This window comes from Phasianus colchicus, chromosome 6 (assembly GCF_987193195.1).
Source record: "Phasianus colchicus chromosome 6, bPhaCol1.hap1.1, whole genome shotgun sequence".
Taxonomy (NCBI): domain Eukaryota; kingdom Metazoa; phylum Chordata; class Aves; order Galliformes; family Phasianidae; genus Phasianus; species Phasianus colchicus.
In genome coordinates, this window is record NC_143441.1 from 35660952 (window position 1) to 35680871 (window position 19920).

At 35.9% G+C, this 19920-nt stretch overlaps 1 protein-coding gene across 7 annotated transcripts in view; it reads left to right on the forward strand.

Moving 5' to 3' along the window:
• MLLT10 (MLLT10 histone lysine methyltransferase DOT1L cofactor) overlaps positions 1–19920 on the forward strand; it is a 115064-nt gene that overhangs the window by 76474 nt on the left and 18670 nt on the right. For all 7 annotated transcript variants that reach the window (XR_016467815.1, XM_031614447.2, XM_090142930.1 and 4 more), the window contains 2 exons: positions 3170–3348; positions 18622–18739. Coding sequence is in view for 6 of the 7 variants with exons in the window: in XM_031614447.2 (XP_031470307.2) it covers positions 3170–3348; positions 18622–18739 (297 nt within the window). In the remaining variant the exon portion in view is untranslated. The remainder of the gene's footprint in view (positions 1–3169; positions 3349–18621; positions 18740–19920) is intronic.

Genomic DNA, 19920 nt, shown 5'->3' on the forward strand with positions numbered 1-19920 from the left:
TACATGGGTCGTGGTGGGGAAATATAGGTTATTGATGCAGTGCTGTTAGAAGTGAAAAGTTCATCTGATTTGTTAATTCTTCTGCTCATGAAACTACTTTCTTGAGGTTTTTAATAAGACCATTTAAATTGCTCTGTGTGCCTCTTGACGCATGTTGCTGCACAGCTAGTTCTCACTAATCTTGATGTTCTTTTATTTCCTCTATTATCTGTTTCATCATTGATTGTCAGCAAAACGATTGCAGTTTCTCCCTGTCTGCATCATCTGATATGTTCCCTCCTCTATATTAATGTGCTTCCTTGCTAAGCAGGCAGTTATTTCTTGTTCAGAGATGGTTTTGTTTTGTTTGTCAATTGCCCTTTTGTTAAGCATTGTGCTCCAGCGGTGCAGGCTGCACATGTATTTAACGTCTCAGAACCTGAAATCATGCTTTGCGTGTGTCAGCAGTGGTAAACTTTGCCCTGACAGTGCTGCACGTCCTCGTGTAGTTGAAAAATAGGGTACTATTTAAAACACTGAAGATTGTATTTAATCATGCTGTTTATGCCTCTGGCAAATGGCGCAGTGCCATTTGTCACAAGTTACAGCTGTTTAACTTTTCAGTAGTATGGGAAGGACTTCAGGGTGATTGGTTTGTTTGGCACTTATAACTGGTTTATGTTCAGTTATTATTCTTCACTGATTCAGAGTGATTTTTCTCCCTTCAGAGAACAAAAGGACAACTTGATAGACTTGAAACATTTCACATATGTACTTTCCTGACATTCTGATGTGATAAGCACTTAGTTTTTGTAGAGGTATTTTTGAAATGGTGGGGAAATTGAGGGTTTATCTGTGTGTGCCACACACAGTTGTTTGAGTGCCTGCACGAAGTCTTGGTTGCATGACTGCTTCGAGAGCGTGCACTGACATTGTGTATCAAGTAAGGTATTGCTAAATGTGAGTATTTAGCCCAGAGTATGGGGACAGGTGGTATTTTCTGGTGTTTTGCAACTGTAACAAATAAATAGCAAGTGTTCAAAAAGCAAACAAAGTATTAATAAAGGCAAAAAACTAGTTTACTGTTTTTCTTTTGAAGTAGCTTGATACCCATGGTTTTATAACTGCCTGCTTGTATACCAACGGTTCATTTTAAAGAGGAAGAAAAAATCTTACAATTAAAATAGAAGCAGCAGAAACCCTGCTGCTGATATCTGAAAATATCAGATAAATATCTGAAAATGAAGAAGCATTTTAAAATATGCTTTAAAATTTGGGATTTTTTACCTTTCTGGCAAAATAACTTTCTTGACTTTCACAAAGAATTTTGTTTTCTCCACTTGTGATCATTGATGCTTTATGAGACCAGTAGCATTTGTAGTGACTAGCTGTTGTGATTTGATCTGTGTTGTGGTATTTCTTTACTTTTAACTTTAAAATTCACAGAGCTGGATAGTTACGTGAGAATCTCACTATTGTCAAGAAATGATGTGGCTTTAAGCGTTTAAAGGATACTTTCAAAATGTGGGATATTGCATTTAAGAATAGGCTCAGTAGCAAGGCTGTTCGTTAACCATGTTCAGTTGGTAGTGCGTAGAGACAAATCTAGAGCAGAGTCCATATAAATTACTATCTGTGAGCTAGGTGAGGCAGATACAATTGGAGAAAGATTGTAATGATGTGGACGCTTCAGGATCTTAACTTACAATTAATCTTAACTTACAATTATAGACTAGGGGGATGGTGACAAAAATAAGGGAAAGATGACCATGAAAACTATGTTAAATGGAAGAAGGAAAAATATGAAGGTCATCAGAAAAGTGGAGAAGGTATGGAATTGCTATTGTGGAGAGGTTGAGGAGAAGATTGCAAGTCTTTACCTAATCTAGCTTAGGGGAACTAGTTGTCAGCATGTGTCTGGCTGTTTTTCATCTCTGCTTTCTCTGCGAGGTCTGGCTACAGTTTTTCTTGGTAGTTCAACCAGGCAGGGAATTTAAGGTGCACTGGTGTTTGCACAGTATGTGTGGTTTGGGTGATGTTGGTCTTCCTTGGCCGTCAGGGCTCAGAAGGAATGCTGGGTGGCATGTGGTTTTTTAATATTGCCTGTCTTCTTGTCACTGCCTTCTTCAGATCATTATTTGTATGAGTGACAAACTAGCTCCAGTCTTTACCTTCTAACTAGCATTTCACTTCTGTTGCTTTTTTTGATCTAACCATGTTCATTCTACTTCTGTTTACTCCCTGTGGCACTCTTCCTCTAACTGCAATTCAGTGCTACCATGCTTGATATTCCTTGGCCAGCTGACAGCTCACTTATCTAATGCACGTGGAGCCTAACAGTTTCGTAGACAGGTACTACTTCTTGTCCTGGGCTTCTGGTCAGTAGGGTTTTTCCCCCCAACCTATATCATGAACTTTACCCTGCATGTAGATGAACAGAAGTAATGGCTTCACTGAGGGGTGTGAACTCTTCCAATTTAATTTGCTACCATACATATCTGACTAATGTTAATATGTTCAATTATTTATTTATTGGCTGCTCTAGCAGAAATGCTAGTCAAGCATTCTTATATCACAGATGGAGTTCTAGTTTGTGACTAAATAAAATACCACCAGTTATACCAGCAAATCTGAGTACTTGATCCTCAGATTTGCTGTCATTTTTTTCCTGAAAATACACAAGAAATCCATAGGAAAGGAAAAGAATTCCTTTTTTGAACAAATGTATGTCATTCAGAAATGTTACTTTAAATTCAAAGTATTTTTGTATTCAAATCATGTATGTTCAGCCTATAATACATTATTTCTTATCTACTTTAACTTTCACAGTAATTCTTTGAAACTGTACTCTTGGATAGCAGACTCAGTTGAAGGCAGGTATTTTAGCAAAAAAAAATCTACTAATTAAATATTTGAGTGTAGTTTTTAATGCACATAAAGTATTTGATCTGTCATGTCTTTGTAGAACTTAGAACTGAGATAGTCTGTGTGCCCTGCATTGCAGAATGTCACATGATGAGAGCACTTTTATCAATCAGCATGGTTAGAAATTCAACACAGGAACTTTCTGCGTTATATATTAAGTAATCTTGTTTGTCTTGTTTAATTTTCTACTGCATATTTACATGGTTACTAGAAAAGAGGGAGGGGGGAGAGAGATGCATGTAATCATTTTTGTAATTTTTTTCAGGTATTTTTAGCAGCAATGATGTAGCAGTATCATTTCCAAATGCAGTATCTGGCTCAGGATCTAGCACTCCCGTTTCCAGTTCTCATTTACCTCAGCAGGCTTCAGGCCACTTGCAGCAAGTGGGAGCTCTATCACCTTCAACTGCGCCTTCTATAACTACTGTTGTTGCTGCAACTCAGGTAAACTATCACAAGAGTTTAAGATAGCAAGCAATGTTATTGACCCGCTTATTTTCAGTGTTAAAAGAAACCATCATTTATTTGGAAAGTAGGTTAATAAACATTGTATTTGTTGTGCAAACTATTATATTGGCTGGAGTTTCCCCTGCATTGTTTCATAGTCCAGTCTCTATAGAGTGGAAGTACATAGTAATACAGATTGTATTGTGACTAATAGCATAAATGCTATTAGTTAAACTAATATTAAACTAGTAGCATAATTAATGCTAGAGCATAATTAATATTAAACTAATAGCATAAATGCTATTAGTTCATCAGCACTCCAACCAATGTCTGCTATCAGAACAATGTTTTAAGAAAGAATTTAAAAGAAAATCATGTGAAGTTTCTGGATGTTTCATCTAAATGTGGTGGTATAAGTCAAAGAATAAATGGGTTTGTCTGGGAAATTCAACAGATGGATAACTAAAACTTATCTAGACCAAGGTTGACATCTTGATAGCAAATAAAAGTTGACAGACACACTGTAGTTTTATATTTGAAAGATTATACAAATGAAGATGTGTAGTTAGAGGTTAAGGGATAAGGGAGTCACTGGAAGAGTGCAGAAAGAAGCATGACATGATCAAAGTGATGAACCAGAAAAGTTATGGTAGCATTTTATATGAACTTAAGATTGGCAAGATTACATTTGTCAACAGCACAGAATATGAAGCTATAGTTGTAAAGAGCCAACACAATTAAAGTACGAAGGGCATAATGTTTTTTGTACTTCAATTTGTATTTTTCTTTCTCTGTTGAGAATCTGTTTTACAACTAATACGTTAAATGCAGCCTTTTGTGTGCCTATAAACATCAATTTTTAAATTTATAGTCTACAGTGATTTAAGATAGTGAATAAAAACTGAAAAATTAAAGTTGGGCTTAATGCATGCTTGTGTACGTATTTGTGTGCACACATGGACACATAGGTATGTATAATAAACATATAGCAGTAGTACTGCATGCAGACCAGCCTAGAATAATTTTCAGTATCACATAACACTGTTGTTAGAGGTGATACTTCATATGTTAAAGTAATTGTTCTGGATTATAAGCCTTGCATTTTCCTAATGTGTTAGTGCAATTTCTGTATCATAACTTTTGGAACTAAAATTGGGAACTAAAATATCTTTACAGAAACTGATAGAAACCATTTTAAGGAAATAAATAAATAATACAGTGTTTCTGGGAAACCTATGTAGCTTTTCTGAGGGAAAGTGACAACCAACCAGATTGTTTTCCTCTTCTTTTCCTTCTCCCTCCTCCTCCCCTCCCCCCCTTTTCCTTAGTGTATTACATAAAATAACACAGCGAAGTCAGTTAAATTAAGCAGTCTGGAGATGAGTGAAGAGATTGTGTCATAGTTTAGTAGCTGATTAAAGGACTTAAAAAAAAACAAAAAAAAAACAAAAAAAAAACCCAATCAAACAAACAAAAAAAAAACCAATCTACCAAAACCCAGAATGAGTATATATGCTCAGCTCTCACAGTATGAGGTTTTCCATTGGAGTCTTGGAACAATCAGCATTGTGGCCTTTTGTACAGTTCAGTGTATTCATAAATAATGTGGGAAAAAAAGGAGGAACAGAGGCTACGTTTGCTGATCATGGTAGGTGATGCAGTGAGCTATTATGAGGATCAACTGTCAAAACTGCTGAAAGACCTCACCAGCCTTTGCTGACAAGGTGGTAAGAGGACAAATGAAATTCACATTAAAGGGAAAACAGTCTCTATTCAAAACAGATAAAGCAAACCTGAAAGAGTTATGGAAGAACAGCAGTAATGAGCAGTGGCAAGGAACAGCGTCTCTAAAGGGAACAAGTAAATAATTTAGAGCTCTTGGCTTGAAAAAGACACTCTCGTATGGAGTAAGCCAAAGGTCTGTAAAGTCAGAAATGACATGGAATAGGTAAATAAACAAGAGTGGTACACTATCACTTTTATTTGTTAAACTCTGATGGAGGATAAATGGATTGAAAAAACAATGGGAGAGAGCCCAAATGCAGTTTACCAGCTTAAAGGACTTGAAAATACCAGGCAGGTTTCCCAGTACAGGTATTTTTGTTTCACGCTGAATTATGAAAACCACCCCTAAAATGCCTTTGCTTTGCTGGACTCTGGGACTTCTTTTGGTTTCAGTTCATGAGGTATTTGAAGAGACTCAGTCAAGTGAACCTATTTTACCATGTAGTTGTTTCTTAATTCAAGAGAACCATTTTACCATGAAGTTACTTTAAATGACTGATTATTTACCTACTTAGTTCTGCGAGTTTCCACGTGACTGCTTGAGATCTTATGTAAATATTAACAGTTACCATTTCTTGACCATGAAAGTCTTCAAATAATGGCATGCTAATGCATTTATTATGTAGTATTTTAATTAAAAGAAAATGAGCCAAGATTTTCGGTGCACCAAAAATGGTTATAAGATAAGGTAAACTTGGGCATCTACAGCAGGTAAAAGATAATGGTTAAAAGGTTGTTTTTGTTTGAACTTGTTGTTAAGAGAGCTACTATGGCCAAAACTTGATTGATCAACATGCAGCTGGAATATTATTTAGTAGCTTCAAATATATGCTGTTACAGTGCACTTGTCTAAGACTTTAAATATTCTTCTTCTGTTAGTCAGTTGTAAATTATGATTTTGGTGAGATGATAAATTTTCCATTTCTTAATAAATTTTTGTATCCTTTTCTTAATGCTAAGGTGTTAGGAAATTCTGAAGAGAGTGTCTTGGGAAAAAGTATTTTCAAACACCGAGTTTCTGAAATTGGCTGAACTGTTTTGATTGGGAGGCCATGGTAGATATCCAGTGCAGAAAATTTTACTCGAAGTATTAAGAAATCTAGAAAGCAGTACAGTTATGCCAGTGTTGTTGAATAACCTCTGTGCCTGTGTTAAATATTAAGGAAAGCCCAAACAGTAGTACTTCAGGTGCTGCTTTTTCCTCCAGCAACTAAACAACACCAATTTTAAAGCATAAAATATGGTTGTTGGTTGTTTGTTTTCCATTTTTATTTTTTTATTTTAATCCTGGATTTTAATTCTTTGGTTCTGTTGACTGATACGATGGTTCCTGCCCTGCTTGTTGTTTAAGACTGACCTTATTGCAATCACCTTTTCTTTTCTATCTCATTTTATTCTGCCTTCATGCCACGGGTAATTTTTATTCCAATCTAATAAATCCAGAAGAGATTATTAGCTTGTGTTTCACGCTGTGCCATAACTGAATTTAAATGCTGGTGTTCCTCACCAGGTGGGAGTTGGTGGTCTGCTGCTGGAAATGTGGACATATAGATGGATTTTTTTTTTCTTGCATCATTTTCCTGTTTTTTATAATTCACGGACATTGACTGTGATAGATTACACTGTATAATTCAGTGAGACTTCATTAGCATGACAATGCAATTAACAATTGCAGAAGTGTAAGTAAAAGCATACAGGAGAAAAAGGTACAGTCCACGCAAGTACTTGAATCTGGTTTTTTGGGAGTGGATGCTCTTTGTGTTGGTAGGTACTGCCTGTTTTGCATGTAACAGCTAAATACTATATCTTATGTCTCTGAAACTTGTCTACTTATCACATGAAAATTAACGTATGTTTTGTTGTTAAGCAAAATCTCTTTCTGGCATTTTGGTTTGGAATATTGTCTTACTGTTGAACCAAGTCTCATGTTGCACCGTGGTGCTCAGTTTTCATCTCAAGGATTTCTTTGTGTTTCATACTTGATTATAGCAAAGACATTTGTTAGTCTCTTGTGTTGGTCTGTATCAGTCTGCTGTATTGCTCTTTCTGATAAGTTCTTCTTAGTGATTAAATATTTATTTACAGCAAAAGTAGTGATGTAGGTGCCTCAGAATCTTTTGGAATCATGCAGCAGCATTTGTTTTCTACTTGCCAGGAAATTGTGGTTGGGAGATTAATTTACTTTCAGTTTTAAAATTTTTAATTAGTTTTAGTAGATCACGTGTTTTATAGAGAAGGAGATGTTTACTGCTTTGATAGAGACTGAGATTGGTTGAGCTGTCTATTCGTTTTGATTACCTAAATCAGTGAAATTATCCTAGTAGCGCTCTGGGGCCATTTGTTTCTGGGCTCTGTGTGCACTCAGAATATAGTATCAGACTGCAGGAATGGAAGCAAGGCTTTTTGGCTTGGTTTTCTTCCAGTCATTGATTATTAATCTCTCAAACTGTATTCTTTCTAAAAAAAACTGTATCACGTCATCCGATGCCAAGATTTTTAATGGGAGTAGAGTAGGCATGGAGTGGTTTCTTTAAAACAGAGCATTTTGTTGTAAAGATTTGGAGCTAATAAACTCTCTTGTGCTGGTATTGTGTGGTTAGGATTATAGTAATTGCAGGTGACGCAGAAATTTTCAGAATTTTATTTTGGAATCAATATATTTGAGTTGTGATTTGAGATTATTTTTCCCTGCCATGTGATGGTATCTACGCTTCTAGTGATTGCATGAATTGCGAGGTGCTTTCAGGCAGTATTGCACATACATGACAATAGCCTATTTTACAGATACAGTCCAAAATCTTTTCTGTTTCTTAGGACAGAGAGAAGGATGTTTCTGCTAGCGGTTTCTTTCTTTTCTCAAGCTGTTTTTCCTGCTCCTCAGTTTGTTTTGTTTTCTTCCTAAGTTCCCATCTCTATGCACTGTGTTTCCTTGACCACAGAAACAGCTAATAGAGGGGAAGGAAAAGAAGCATCTGTAACAGCAATCCTTGTGACTTGCACAGTGATAGGGAAAGTGAATAGCTGCTGTTCGTTACTTTAGTCCGGGATTTAATTATGATGGAGTAAACTGCAGCCTCCGTGGTGGAGATGTGATAATTGGGAAGGTAGGTGCTGCTACTCAGTTGCAATTCTAAGTGAAATAAGTTTGCTTTAATCACTTCCATTATCCCTGAAGTCTGTTTGGCTTTACTCCCCTTAGGAGCAGTAGGAAAACAGCAGGGTTTTCTTTAGCATTCATATAGTAGTGGTTATCCTCCTTTGTGTGATGCAGCCTTTAAAGAGAGATAAGGCTTAATTTTTTCAATAGGTTTGGAGTTATTTGTTAACAATAGAGGAATGTGAAAGCTCAGGAATCCAGAGATCTTTTCAGATGCTGAATGTATGGCACCTTATGTTTCAGATGCTTCTGTCCTTTGGTTTTTATTTTCTCACTTTCTGGGTTACTATAGCTCATCATTCTGGGTCTCCTTAGCCCCTTGCTCTTTCTCCATACGGCTAATTTTTGTATTTCCTGTTTTGGTGTTTTTTCTTATCGTGGTTCAAGTCTGCTCATCACTGTGCATACTGTCAAAGGCAACCTTCTCCCTCTTTTTCTTTAATATTCTGACACCCATAGGAAAATAACTGAAAATACTTGAAAAATGACCTGTTGTTAATTCTGGTCCTTATCAACAGAGGTTAGGAGCGATTTCAAAAGTAATGTTATTTATGTCTTCCAGAACAGGAGTGGAATGTTCCCTGTAGTTGAAATCATAATTACATAAAAATACTGCTTCGACAAGTACTCTTTACCAAAAATTAAAAAAAAAATTTTTGCAAATCTTCAGAAGGCAAATTTGACACTTTAGGACAATAAAAACCACATGCCTGACTAATACTGTGGCTGAGCTTTCAGCTATAGCAACAAATGGATGCCATATTCTCAAAGTCAGTATGGCCAGAGAAGATATTCCTTGCTTCTATTTCCCAATCTTGTTCAGAGAAACATACTTTTTTTTTTTTTTTTTTTTTGGTAAAACATTCAGCTTAAGAAAACATGAGGAAGGGAGGAAAGTTTCACAGTGAGCATCTAACATGATAGAGCTGGGCAGGCAAAAGTGTAAGTCCATTTAAAGATGTTTTTGGTCCATCATTTTCATGAGTAGTCTAGAAAAATGTCAGGTCTGTTCGCTGTCAGTGCTTTAATGAGCTTTCCTTTGGGAGATGGAATGAAAACATGAAAAAAGACAAATTGTCCTCAATTCTAGGGCACTGATGTGACAGACATGATAATCTCAGTCTTCAAGTAGCCTGCACTAGGTAGTAGGTTGCTTGAGTGAGCGAAAGTACGCGTTGCTACCACATGTAATGACTGAAGTTAAGAATTTGATATAATGCTTGTGTGGACACATTTGGATCAGAACATCTTAAGACTTAAAACTAGAAACTTTGGAAGTATCCCTACGGACTTATTTGAATAGAGTAACGCTTTCTTGCTATCCAAAACAATTTATCTTAATTATGACAAATTACTTTAGCCATGTAATTAAATATGATTTCCATAACTTGGGAAGACCATTATGTTTTTTTTACTTTTTTTCAGGTCAATTCCTAAAGTGTTTCCTAATACATAAACACTTTGGATGCTGAATGCCAGATATGAAGTCCAGAGTGCAGTTGGTATGGACTTCTTATCTGCAAAGCCTAGTGACTTGTCTTGGTTTGTATGACAGGCTGCCTTGTAATGAAACCTCCTAACCCTTAGGAGCCAGTAATTTGTGTAAAGCACTAATAGTGCGTATGACAGTATGTTGGTTTATAGATAAATTTCTCCAAAAAACACTACGTCTGGTGATTGGGACTTCAGGTCTTACCAGACTTTTTCTTTATTTGATACAAAATTATTTGTTACAGTCAGGAGTTAAATGATTGTTCCTGCAGATGAGCAGTATTTTCTGGGTGTTTTTTTTTTTTCTTCTTCTTCTTTTTTTTTTTTTTTAAATTCTTGCTTATTCTCTTATAACTTATATTGCAATATAATGGTATTTTTGGTTGGTTGTTTCTGTTTTTTAAGAACCTGCATAAAAGTAGCAAGTCTAACAAATGTGTGTGGTCAGGTTAGTTATATCTTCTTGGATTTGTCTTTCTAAAGATGATTTGCATTTAGTTTAATATGTGTAGTAATTAGAAATAGAATAATAAAACATCTGGAAATCGTGATAGTGCATGGTTTGAGCAGCATGCTTCCAGAAAGGAAATCGTATCCTTAATGCTGCACTAGAATTCTCTAATAAATAGACATGGTGGATAAATGAAAACCACTTAACATATTTTATTCGACTATCAAAACAGCTCTTGGTGATAAGATCTCTCAGAAGAGGCTCCTAGCCATGGGGTCAAAGGTGAAATATCGCCATGGATCACAGACTGTTTGGATGCTAAGATTACTTTGTGCTCCTTATCTCACAACTTAAAAAGATGAAAAAGGGTAAAGCAACACATCCAGAACAAAAAGAGATTATTCTTAAAAAAGTATGTTGTTCATCTTTGGGACTCATTGCCACAGGAAGTAGGCGATGTCAGTATATTTAGAAGGTGTTCTGTATGCATCCCCAGTGCTTTGTAGACAGAGAAGAGTTAGGTATTGTTACATGAATTGTCAATGCAAAATAAAAACTTTCCTTCCTAAAGCACTAAACTATGTTTGTGTCACAGCCACTTAAATTTAAGAGACTTACGAAATTAAAAATGAAAAAAGAATGACACTAATAAAGATTTTGCCATTGCAGTTTTCTTGTTGGATGCTTAAAACCTGTTTTAATTCTTCGTTACTTCTAGGCAAAATGGGTAAAAATCTGATTTTCTTTTCCTTCAATCTGACTGAGGATTTTTGGGGTGGGGGTGGAGGAGAGTAGCAAGGAGGAAGAATTTACAGCCAGAGGGAAAATTCCTTGTAACATGTGACTCAAGTAGAAGAACAAAGGAATCATAGTTGCAAGTAATCTAGTATTTAGCTCAATTAAAATCTTTACTTTTTATATTCTTCTCTTGCCTCAGTGAGATTGTCTTCACATACACTTGTGCAGTGTACAGGTAGCTTGAAAGGCAGTTGCATGATCTTGGGCAGTGCTGCATGCTGAGACAACTGCATCAATGTTTCGGTCTAGCAATAAATGTTTTCTGCCTTCAAGCTGAAGCTTATTTAGCTTGGCTTATCTGGTGCTGCTGTAGCAACCATCAGTCTCCAGGCAACTGAGGCACATTGACCTCTTCGTTGAACTGAGTGTAGCACTACTTCAATTTAGCTGCCTGAGACAATAGTAATGTTGTTGAATGTGAAAAATGTGAAATTTTCTAGTCTGTATGCAAGGGAAAGATTAAATAAAATTTCAGATGAGACCAAATGTTTAGTTTTGACTTGAAAAAGATTTCAAGTTTATGTAGTGTATCCTTTGTTCCTTCCAAGCTGCAGAGTTCATTGTTGAGGCAGTCCTTACATGCCTTCTATAGTGTTGAGTATCTGGCAAGCATTTTTACGCAGCAGGAATTCTGCTACCATAGGTGTTTGTTTCATCACTTATATACCAAAGGCTGTTGAGGTTTATTTAGAAATTTTACATCAGTGTGTGTGAATAAATGGCTGATTCATTATTTCTATTTTTGAAATTTTAGATGATCTTAGAAGTGATTACTTTTTTATCAGATTTATTATTTGCCATACTAACAGGGTTTCTTTGGAATACTCATGAAGAAAACAGATTGCTAAATTGGTATACTGGGTCTGTTTCCTAATCAAGTCATTCTTTCTGCTAGTCAATATGAAAGTGAAATTGTGATTCCCGATGCATAGGTTCACATTCTTAAGGAAAACAAATTCGTAGACAGGATATTGCTTCCATTGTCTGTTCAGAGCACATACAGGTTAAGTGAGTGCTACGAAGGCAGAGGTAGATGGAAAGGATGGAGGAACAAACTTGAGGTAAAAGGGATTTGTGTTGAAATGGCAGCTCTGTTGGTATTTATGTTTTTGGAGGAGGGGGAGGAATCTTGTTCTTATCTCTATAAATCCACTTTTTTTTTTTTTTTTTAAAAGAAGGATGGGGAGAAAAGAGGGGAAAAAAAGTTTTGAGCTTAGTAAGAAAAAATTCTGATAAGTTTATGTACAGGCCTATTTATTTTTTAATGTCTAATTGATAAATATCAGTTGGCTAAAATTTTACAGAATATCCAGTTTAGTTAATGTTAAAGAGACCAGTAAACTGGCTGTGCAGTTGAAGTTACAGCCTTTTCACATTATTGGAATATAGGCCTTCTACCCATGTGGGTTTTAATGAGTTGATGTGTCCTTGTTGTATAGTGGACAGAGGTATAAATTAGTTTCTGTAGGTGTGCCATTAATTTTTCATTTTGCCTTTCAAATCCCACTGAGTTTCCCAGTTATATTCATTCATGTCTTTCTTGGAAAATATTTGAATGTTGTTGTTTGAAGGTTAGATGGTTGCATTTAATTGAAGGATATATTTGTACTTTTAATCAAAACGATTGATTTTTCAAAGACAGTATTTGATTATTTGCTTGTTTATAAGCAAGAGCCTTCATGACATCTAGTTTTATGCTAGTAGTGTAAGAAGTACTAATGATGTGAGTAACGTATACGTAGGTTGATTTCATAAGCCACATACACAGTTTTCTAAGAGATTTTAATTATGGTAATTCTTACATTTTTAATGAATGCTTTTTGATTGAAATTTTTTTCCCGTAAGATACCCCAAAACCTTTCTCTGATTTCATTTTAACTTTTCCAATATCAGTATTTTTTAGCTAATTCTTTATTTTGATGAGTGAGCAGTTTTGTGTGTGGGGGGGGTGGGGTACAGTCCAGTTGATTTCAGAAAATTGCACCTTTATTATCTGTCAAAAACAAAAACCCACCAAACTTCAGGGACTTGTGCATGATGGTACTGGTGGCAGAATGGGATAGGTTATCTTTTTAATTCCAATACTTCTTTTGGGGAATGAGTGAATAAAAGGCTATATTAGGCATTTGAGGCTAACTGATATTGCTGATGTATTGGTACGTGTGATACCAGAGGAGACGAGATTCGCTGTAAAAGGTTGTGTGCAGTTCCTGCGTCTGTAGTGCTGTCGGCTGTAGTAATCAAGGAGCAAATACAATAGTTTGCTTGAAAGTTAATTCAACCAATAAATAAGAGAACAAATATGAAAAAAGTAAAAAGATGGAAAGATTATTTTCATTCAGTTAAAATATAAATCGAGCTTACCACATTGCATTTTAAAATCATTTTGTGCTGCTTTTCATTCTGCAAACTTGTATGATGAAGAAAAGTGGAAACAGAGTGTTGTATCCAGGATTTTCTTTGTTCCCTGAATTCCATCTGTATTTATTGGGATAGAAATCTTTCAGGTATTACTGTTTTCGCTACATTCAAGATCTAGACACTTGTGGTGAAGGTACTGAAGAGCTGAAATGCAGCAGTTGATTTGGCAGAACTCCCACTTGTGGTTCCTAGAAATTTGGCGTGTCACTGCAGTTAACTGCAGTCTGACAACCCCTATGTAGCTATGCATTGCCATCCCATATGATGAGCTAACAGAATTCAGAGAAGGCAAATGATTGATGATGTGTAGCAGTGGCTCCCTCCCCACACTTCTTAAGTGAAGTTAAAGATGGTACTAAAGGTACTGAAAGGATCTGATAGCACATTCTTCCCATTGTATTGAATATCCAAGCATTGTGGGTAATGTAATAGGCTTAAAAAAAATTCTAGAGATAAAATCACTTTTCTTCATTTGTCCAAGTTAAGATAGAAAACAAAAAGCAAAGTTGCTTTTGCAGCTATCACTTGATAGGCAAGCTCTTTCACCTTCTCAAGAAAAGCAGTTAATTTGTGTCTGTATATAACTGATTTTTGTTTAACATCATATACATAACATGAATATGTTTGAATATCTAAACTTTTTAATTGTGATGTAGGTTTTAATTTTGATGTTATTTTTGATAAATGTTACTTGCCACTGACTGAAATACATTATTTTAAGATAGCTTCTTAATTAAGCATGTTGATGTTAATATTTGGTCAGGAGTTGAATTTCCTTCCATACCTCATGACACTGGGCAATTGCATGGAATTCCTTTAGTGACATCTTCTCAGAAGTGTAGCAGAGTATATTTAGCTTAAAAACTTCATTTGCTTCTTTTTATTTTTAATATTGTTTTTAGTAGTTTCCTATGTCATTTTTAGAAGTTTGCTTGGTTTTGGTGATATGTAGGGCTCTGTTCATATTACTGAAACCGAGGGCGATTTTGTGCTACCATAAGCATTGTTCTATGGTGGAAAAAAAGTAGTATGGATAGATAAAACCCAAGCACGTTAATCTGGTCATCGAACTTAAAGGGATAAAGACAACGCAAGAGTAATGACATGTTTTTATTTTAAACGAGAAATTAAAATATCCCTTTCAGTTATTCTTGACAACTTGTATTGGCTGAAGCAGGTAATTAAACAGTGTCACTAATTTTAAAGCATCATCACAATATGACACAAAGCTACAATACAGCAATGACCATTTTTAAAAAGCAGAAGGGAAAAGGTATGTTGATTGGATATAAACTGATTAAGAAGCTGTCTTGGAATTGGTTGTTCAGGCCATCCTTGTTGTCCTATCATGAAAGGAGGAGAGTTCAGTAATGGTTTAACTACAATTAAATCCCTCCCCTTTCTTTATGGAAACTCAACTGTAGGCATTTCAGCATTAGCCTAAACAATGGTTTTGAATATGTTAAGCCCCTAACAATTAGGGAGCAGTTTGGGGCATTGAATAATGTGGAATGATGCAATTGAACCTGACAGCTTCAACAGTCAGCCTACTCATGGGACCTGAAAGTTGTTCACACTTGGTTTCATCTCTCATCACACGCTGAGTATTAAAACCTTACTGGTGTAGAGCTGAGACAGAAATGAGGCCTGTTATCAGAAAATATTTCAGAGCATAAAACTTGAAAGGAACAGGGGAATTGGCATGCTCGGAGATTCTCAAATTTTTGAGACCTGATGCAGTTGTATGTGACTACGCATTGTTGCATTTCTCTTTTTCCTTAAAGAATGTCTAACTTTTGAAATTTTGGAGTCATGTAAGCTAAATACAAAACAGTTTTAATTATTTGACAGGATATTTGTATTTAGCAAAGTTTAGTTAACTTGCAAAAATAATTCTTTAATTAGAGGAATACCCTCTAAGACTTCCCTACGCTGGAGGAAGTGTTTGTAAGCATCAATCAAGGATCAGTCATTTGCTCTTATTGGAGTGGGGCATTCTGTGAATTACAGTGTATCTTCTTTCTGTGCTGCTCTGCTGCTTATTGCTTTACTGATTTATTGAACGTGCTATAAATGAAAGTAGTGTATTATATACCTCTAGATGGGCTTAAATCCTTCTGCTAAAACCTTCATAAGGAAAATTTGCAGCCTTTTCAAAATAAATGCTTAGTGGTCTCTTTATTAGTTCGTACATTTTGATCGTGTGTTGTGTTGACTGAATCAGTTGAAACAAAGAATGCAGTGACTTTAGAAGTTCTGGATTTTAGAGCATGTTTCAGTCCTGTGATCTTAATGTGTATTGACAGGATGATTGCGCATTTTTAATAAATGCTTGCTACAGCTTGTTTCGGCTGTGAGTGAAACACTAAGCTCCTATTTCACCTTTAAATAATGTAGTACCCCTCCACTTCCTCTACTTTCTTGTCAGATGAAGTCGTCACATACATAATAAAGCTTCACAAAACGTTATTCTTGTCATTTTACATTGACGTTTAAAAAAATATTAAATTTTTAAAAAATTTTCCTCCAGCTTACTTGAACATTTTTGTTAACGCGACTTTTCCTTTGAAGAGTTGCATATGATATATGATGTCCCTACAACTTCTGTAGTTCTGACTTGTAGGACACCTTTACTATTATTTTAGAGGTATGAATAGGGTTAAGTTTAGGGTGAACCACCACTTGTGAAAAAACCAACTTAGATATTGTTTGAATCATGCTAAGTCTTTTGATCTGCTATATCAGCTCACTTGGCAAACATTGTTTAATTCCTTTGATGTCTTCTGTTTTGTGATGTGATGGTTACTCAACAGACTTTAGCAATGCCTTTCAAGGTACTTAGATACTTTTTAGAATGATCTTAAAACTTTTGGGGCATGTTTCTGTCAAATAAACACTTATTCTCCATTCTGATTATAGCTGCCCTGCCGTTATAAATTAGTATATAGTTGCTATCATACACCATTAAGCAGACTGGTAGTGAATTACACAGAATGAGGGTAAATGCTGCTCCTTCTGTGTAAATTCTCACTGGAATTATGAAAAATCTTCTATGGAAATATCCTAATGCTGAGCACAAATAACATGTTTGTGGTGTAAAAACTAACAGATAATATTAGAACTTATAATCTCAACCCATTTATTTACGTGAAGAAGGGTACATAAATTGTTAATTTGCTAGTCTTATCTCTTAGAAACAAGTAATGTTGTGGCTTACAATGTGCTGTTCTGTAAAGTTTCCTCAGTGAAATAATCAGGGTATTTTTGTTTTTTCCTTTTGGAAAAGAAAGCAATGGAAGTTTGCTGTTGAATGATAGTAGTCAACTGGGAATCTGGCTATAGGAATTTGTAAAGGGAAATAGCAGGAATTGCATGCTATTGCCTTCTTCAGTAGTTGAGTGTCAGTCCCACCATGTACTGTATTTCTGGAAGATGTTGTATCAGTAGGTGGAAGCGCCTGCTTTACTTTGCACTAATTCAGATTAATTCTTCTGGAGACATGCAGTTGTGCAAATACAGAAATAAAAGCCAGATTTGAAGTGAAACTGCAATTCTGTGCCTAAGTGTTTTGCACATACCTTTAAAATACGAAGTGAGAAAACCCTCATCATTGTAAGTAATTACTTGTGGCTTATTCTAACTTTGTGACAGTAGAAGAATGCAAGTATCAGGGAAAATTTCTCACCAGTATATAGTAAATAAAGCATCATTGAAAACAGTTGTGTGAATTCATAAAAGTCCATTCATCAAGTTTAATATGTTGGCTGAAAGCCAAAACTTAATGGTAGTGTGTGATTCTTTCCAGAGACATAGTTTATACTCTGTAATATTTTGCTGTAATAACCAGTATGTTTCCCTCGTCTCTTGTGTGCAGTTATACATGTCAAAATGTCCCACAAATTGAGTTCCTTACTGATCACCTTTTTTTTTTTTTTTTCATTTTCTGAAAAAAGTTTCCTTTGTAAGGGTCGTTTACATTTTCTTAAAAGCTTCATTCTAAAACTTGTGATTGCACACGTTTTGTATCTGCGATTTTGTTCGCCTCTGAATATTGCAACCTTTTGTTTGTTCGGAAGCAGCCCTTTTGTCAGGTGGGGAAATGCCTTTTTAATAAGCAGCAGCGCCTTTTTTCTTTGATTGGTTGTCTCAAACTCAGCATTTGACACAAATCTTTTCTTCGAAAGGGAAAAAGCATAAGCAGCCAAGGAGGAAGGTATTTTTATTGCATTGGATTATGCAAGATTTTGGCCAGCCTCCTTAGCTTCATCTGTTTAAGGGTTCATTTTCGCTTGTTTGGCACAAGTCCCAGCAGAGACCTTCAGAATTGTGGTTAGCAACATGAATGAACACAAACTTTGGGAGCTCTTCAATAAGTAGAGCTGGCCAACTGCCAAAAATACAGTTCCTTATATGGGGTCAGGGCAAAGCTGTGATTCGTTGAGCCCCCTATTGTATAGAAAACATACTTGTAATGGCTGTTTGCGTTCTTTAAAATAAAAACAAAACAAAACAAAAAAACACCAGGCTTCCAAGTCTATCAAAATAGGAAGTAACAAAATAGTGTGCAGGTTTTACTAATGACGGAGCAGAGCAAAGGAAATATGGCTCTGTGTAGTTAAACTATAGAGCTGAAAGTTGGACCTTTTGACCTCCACAGCCGGCTTGTGATGTAAGAAACCCAGGCATTTGTGAGACATCTGTTGTCTACCTGCCCTTATTTTGTAAATGGTTTAATAAGATTAAATAATTAGGAGGATAACCACATGGTCGCCATGCTACTAAGTCCTAGCGTTGAGTGCATACTTTGGGACTGCAAGGTCTCTCCAGCCTCTTCTGTCTCTGTTATTTTAAAATGCGGTGTAGGTATTTTCAATATTTGCTACGGTACATTTGTTATTAGGGCTTTTTTTATTAGCATATCTGTAAAGAGCATACTGCAGTATGTGGCGTATTTTAAAAGTACTGCAGTTCTGTTTCTGTGCTCATGAGGGGGAAATACTTTTTTCTGTTAAATGCGCCCATCTTTGTTTTAAAAAAATTCAACTTAAACAAACAGGCACCCAATAAAACAAATTGCTGTGCACTAGGCACAGACTTCTTTCAAGTATATCTAATATTTCTCTTCATTTTTTAAAAAATTGTTCAAGTTTTATTTGGTTTCTTGCAGGCAAACACCCTACCTGGATCTTCTCTCAGCCTGCCTCCGTCCCATATGTATGGCAATAGGCTGAATCCAAATTCAGCAATGGCAGCACTTATAGCTCAGTCTGAGAACAGCCAAGCAGGTAAGCTTCCTGGTGGTGATGAAAACACTGACACTTCACAAACTTAAGAAACTCAAGTATTTGTAAGAAGATTGTAAGATTTTATTTTTGAACTCTGCTCAGCTTTTGGTTATTAAGAGTCGGTTTAAAGTTGTTACGTGTTGCAAGTCAATTCTTGGTAGTTCAGAGCAGCTTTTTTTTTTTTTTTTTTTTTTAACTTTCTGAAATGTAAATGTTTAAGCAGAGCCATCAGCAGGCAGGAATGCAACAATGTCTCCTGTGACTTCGGTGATTGATGTGTTCAGTTCTTAGCTCTTTGCAATGAGAGCAACACAGCTCTGAGTTTTGTCGTGAATAGTTTAAACCTCTATTTGCATAATTCATGAAATTGCATTACATACAACTTCGTGTGAAAGAGATCCCGTTAGAGAACTTCTACAGCATTCAATAATCTTGTGAATATTTACCAATTGACATTTTTGTAACATTCGGGCTCCTCTCCGGTTTTAATGAGCCACTGGATTTGCTTTGTTTCATTCCATCCTAGGGATTTGTTGACATGTCGTAGTAGTCATGCCTGTTTGGGGGAAGGGAATGAGTTTAGCAGTTTACCAAGAATGGATCAGTCATGTCTTTGCCCTCCAAGAGGTCGGGGGTCACTTGACTCAGAATAGGGGGAGGGCAACCTTGAAGGGGGCAGATAGGGTTATTTTATTGAGAGGCCATAGGGAAAATAACCCTTTTGAGTCCTTCCAAGCAAAACGTTTTCGTATATTTAATGAGGCCTTTTTTGTTTGTTTTACTACGTTTTTAGCAAGGGACTTTCCTATGCTTCAGCTTATAAATAGGAATTTGTGAATTAGACACTTTCATAAAGTTTTCAGTAAATTTGCAGAGTAGCACGTGCTTGTTAGATGGTAGTGGTAAGTTTAGCACGTTTCCTATTTTACGAGTTGTTTTGGGATGCAAAGTGTTAAAAAAAATACAGAGCATCAGGATTTGCTGTGATAAGCATACAGATTAGCTGTCCACAGCTGTGATTCATTACTTTCACCGTAGAAATTAAAAGTGGCTGAGGGGAGGGTACTGCAAATGCAAACCACGCTTCTGTGCTGTAAAACTGAAAGGAATGAAAGAAGTGAACATAATCCATGGCCTGGTACAGCCTCAGAAATGTGTAAGGACAACACCTTACATGCTAC